This window comes from Priapulus caudatus, unplaced genomic scaffold (assembly GCF_000485595.1).
Source record: "Priapulus caudatus unplaced genomic scaffold, Priapulus_caudatus-5.0.1 Scaffold59, whole genome shotgun sequence".
Taxonomy (NCBI): domain Eukaryota; kingdom Metazoa; phylum Priapulida; class Priapulimorpha; order Priapulimorphida; family Priapulidae; genus Priapulus; species Priapulus caudatus.
Genome location: NW_014577120.1, coordinates 331,715 through 335,085, shown reverse-complemented (window position 1 = coordinate 335,085; position 3,371 = coordinate 331,715). Strand labels below are relative to the sequence as shown.

General features: G+C 53.3%; 1 protein-coding gene across 1 annotated transcript in view; it reads left to right on the top strand.

Moving 5' to 3' along the window:
- Positions 1 to 3,371, top strand: part of LOC106821115 (unconventional myosin-XVIIIa-like) — an 81,647-nt gene that overhangs the window by 53,761 nt on the left and 24,515 nt on the right. The window contains exons 16-18 of the mRNA XM_014825790.1: positions 473 to 543; positions 644 to 749; positions 2,634 to 2,723. Of these exons, the coding sequence (XP_014681276.1) occupies positions 473 to 543; positions 644 to 749; positions 2,634 to 2,723 (267 nt within the window). The remainder of the gene's footprint in view (positions 1 to 472; positions 544 to 643; positions 750 to 2,633; positions 2,724 to 3,371) is intronic.

Here is a 3,371-nt window from a genome sequence, read left to right as displayed (position 1 = left end):
ACGAGAGACGCCTGGTAGGGTGGCTAGACGTGCAGCAGTCAGCCTACGCCTCGGCACATACATGGTTTGATGAGTTATACGGTGCATGCCGCAGCATCTGGGGCGGGGTATATAGCGACTAGCTAGATCTGTCTTCCATTTCTTCCACCTAGGAAAGATTTGCTCCCAACTATAAAAAAAAAGTGTAAATCTCCACCATACGAGTCTGTTGTCATTAGTAGTGACAGGTTACCATAAACAATATAAAAAAATGTTAAAAAAAAATTTGTAAATCTGTCACCATGCGAGTTCGTGTTGCCATTAGTACACGTTACAGTTCAAACATATAAAAAGATGTAAAAAAAAAATAGTAAATCTCCACCATACGAGTCTGTTGTCATTAGTAGCAGTTACATTACAACAATATAAACAATGTTAAAAAAAAAAAAAAAAATTTCTCAAATTCCGCGCTTTCGCGCGCGGCTTCCCGCAGGTGTTTTTCCGCGCGGCGGGGGCGCTGGCGCAGCTCGAGTCGCATCGGGACGAGAAGCTGCGGGGCGACACGTGACGCCTCCCAGGCGCGCGTGCTGCGCCGGCGCGCGCCGCTCGGGCGCGCTGACGCCGCAGGAGCCTCGCCGTGCGCTGCATCGCAGCGCAAATCAAGAGTTACGTGGCCGGTGCGCGAGTGGTGCGTGTGGAAGGTGTTCACGAAATGGCTGGCGCGCTGCTACGACGTGCACGCCCAGCGAGAGAGCTTGCGAGCGAAGGAGGTGAGACGTCGGGGGGGAGCGGGAGGGGAGGATGAGAGCGGAGAGGGGTGAGAGCGGGAAGGAGGGAGAGAGCGGGGGTGAGAGGGGGAGAGGGTAGGCGAGAGGAGAGAAGCGGGGTGGAGGGAGAGGGGTGAGAGCGAAGGAGTGAGAGCGGCGGGGAGGGAGGGTTGAGAGCGGGGAGGAGGGGTAGAAAGCGAAGGAGGAGAGAGGGTGGGGTGAGAGCGGGGAGGAGGAGGTGAGACGAAGGAGGGAGCGGTGGGGTGAGAGCGGGGAGGGAGGGGTGAGAGCGAAGGAAGTGAGAGAGCGGGGAAGTGAGAGCCGGGGGGGGGGTGAAGCGACGGAGGGAGAAGGGGGTCGAGAGCGGGGAGAGGGAGTGAGAGCGAAGGAGAGAGGGGGGTGAGAGCGGGGAGGATCGGGGTGAAGAGCGAAGGAAAGGTTGAGATGGCGGGAGGAGGGGGTGAGAGCCGGCGGGGGGGGCTGAGAGCGGGGAGAGGGGGCTGAGAGCGAAGGAGGAGAGAGGGGGTGAGAGCAGGGGAGGAGGGGGTGAGAGCGAAAGGAGGTAAGCGGGCGGGGGGGAGCGTGGCGGGTGAGAACGGGAGGGAGGGGGAAATTCCGAAAGCGAAGGAGGAGAGAGGCGGGGGTGCAGAGCGGGAGGAGGGGGTGAGAGCGAAGGAAGGAGCAGAGGCGGGTGAGCTAGCCGGGGAGGAGGGGTGGAGAGCGAAGGAGTGAGAGCGGAAGAGGAGGAGGGTGAAGAGCAGGGAGGAGGGCGGTGAAAGCCGAAGGAGGAGAGAGGGGGGGGTGAGAGTCGGGGAGGACGGGTAGACGAGCGAAGGAGGTGAGAGGGGGTGAGAGCGGGGAGGAGGGGTGAGAGCGAAGGAGTGAGAGCGGGGATCGAGACGGGAGGAGGGGGTGAGAGCAGAAGGAGTGAGAGCTGGAGGGGGAGAGGAAGGAGCGGAGAGGGGCAGAGGGGCAGAGCAAGGAGGTGAGAGGCGAGGGGGTGATGAGAGCGAGGGGTGAGAGCGGGAGGGGGGTGAGAGCGGGGGGAGGGGTGAGAGCGGGGAGGAGGGGGTGAGAGCGAAGGAGGCGAGAGCGGCGGGGGAGGGGGTGTTGTCGTGGAAACGCTTAGGAGTTTGCGTGTTTGTGAGAGCGGGGGGGGGGGGGTTGCCGTGGAACGGTCGGTGGTTTTCGTGTGTTGTGAAGGAACTGAGATCAGTGATTCCGTGGAAGTTTTCTGCCGATTTTTCGTGTATAATACATGTGGAAGCTTGGCGTATACTTTAATACAACAACGTAACGTGCGTAGGCGGGGTTGACGCATGGTAGGCTACTGAATTTCGAGAGTATTTCGTCATCATTTCATATGTTTGGTAAGGCGTACTATAGTCTATAGCAGTGGTTCTTACCATTTTTAGGCCCCACGACCCCATCAGACATTTTTTGGCAGGACCGTGACCCCCGAAACAAAAATTGGAAAAAAACAGCCCGATTTATGAAAACATGTCTGCCAATACTCAGTCAATGGGGTGGGCTTTGCAGCCATCAGGCGATCCAAAAAATTCGGGGCAAGTGCTTTGGGCTTGTGGGCAACCAAATTTATGAGTCCGACCGGGCAAGTGCTTTGGGCTTGTGGGCAACCAAATTTATGAGTCCGACCGGGCAAGTGAGGAAAAAAATTTTTGTAGCACCCTGATAATTATATAGAATTTAAATGGATTTGTTTCATTTATGACCTCTGGAAAAACCCCAAACGACCACCAGGTTAAGAACCGCTGGTCTATAGCATGGCACTTTATGCATAGTAAGACATAGCGAGATACTTTATCCTCCGTGCGATGGTGTAAAATGGTGTGGTGATCGTATCAGAATTGTGGTTCGTTCCTTCAGGCTGAGGTAGAGGACCTGAGAACTAGACTACAGAAGACAGAGAAGGAACGCAGTGAGTTGAAGACGAACCATGATCGTCTGGAAGCACGGGTAAGCCTCCCCTCTCAATAAGTGAGATCGGAAAGTCCAGCCGTGCTATGTAGGTCATAGAAAAATGGGGTATAAAATGGCCGAGGCGCGTTTAGGAAAGTACATGATTAATGTAAACACTCGTGCGTTTTTAGTTTTTGCATTAACAACAAACATTGCAAAATATCCCAAATGACCACAGTCATATTTGTAAGTGTTTATGTAAACAGAAACGCACCAGTCCTGTGAATTGAAGTACGATGTGAGTGAAGAGAATTATAGATAAAAAACCAAGACTAGTCCTATCCTAACCATGCTATACCCTCTCTTATCTGATCTCAATATGGCGGCGGGAACTTTCCGATATGGCTTATATATGCTCTTGAAACTCTGTTTCAGTTGGCAGGGCTTATTTAATTTTATTGTACAAACAAATTATCGAAATTACTTTAGTTGTGCCTGCCTTGTACTGCATGCTATATGTTTAAATGATATGTACTTGTACTTATGCGTGTAACCTTGTATGTGTAACCTATTACATGTGTTACAAGTGTAACCTTGCAGATAGCTACTCGGTTTAATGGTGGTGTAATTTAATTTTCCTGTAAATGCCGTGCAAATGCTCCTCTGCAACACACATGTACACCGCGCGCACGCTGCCGCACACTG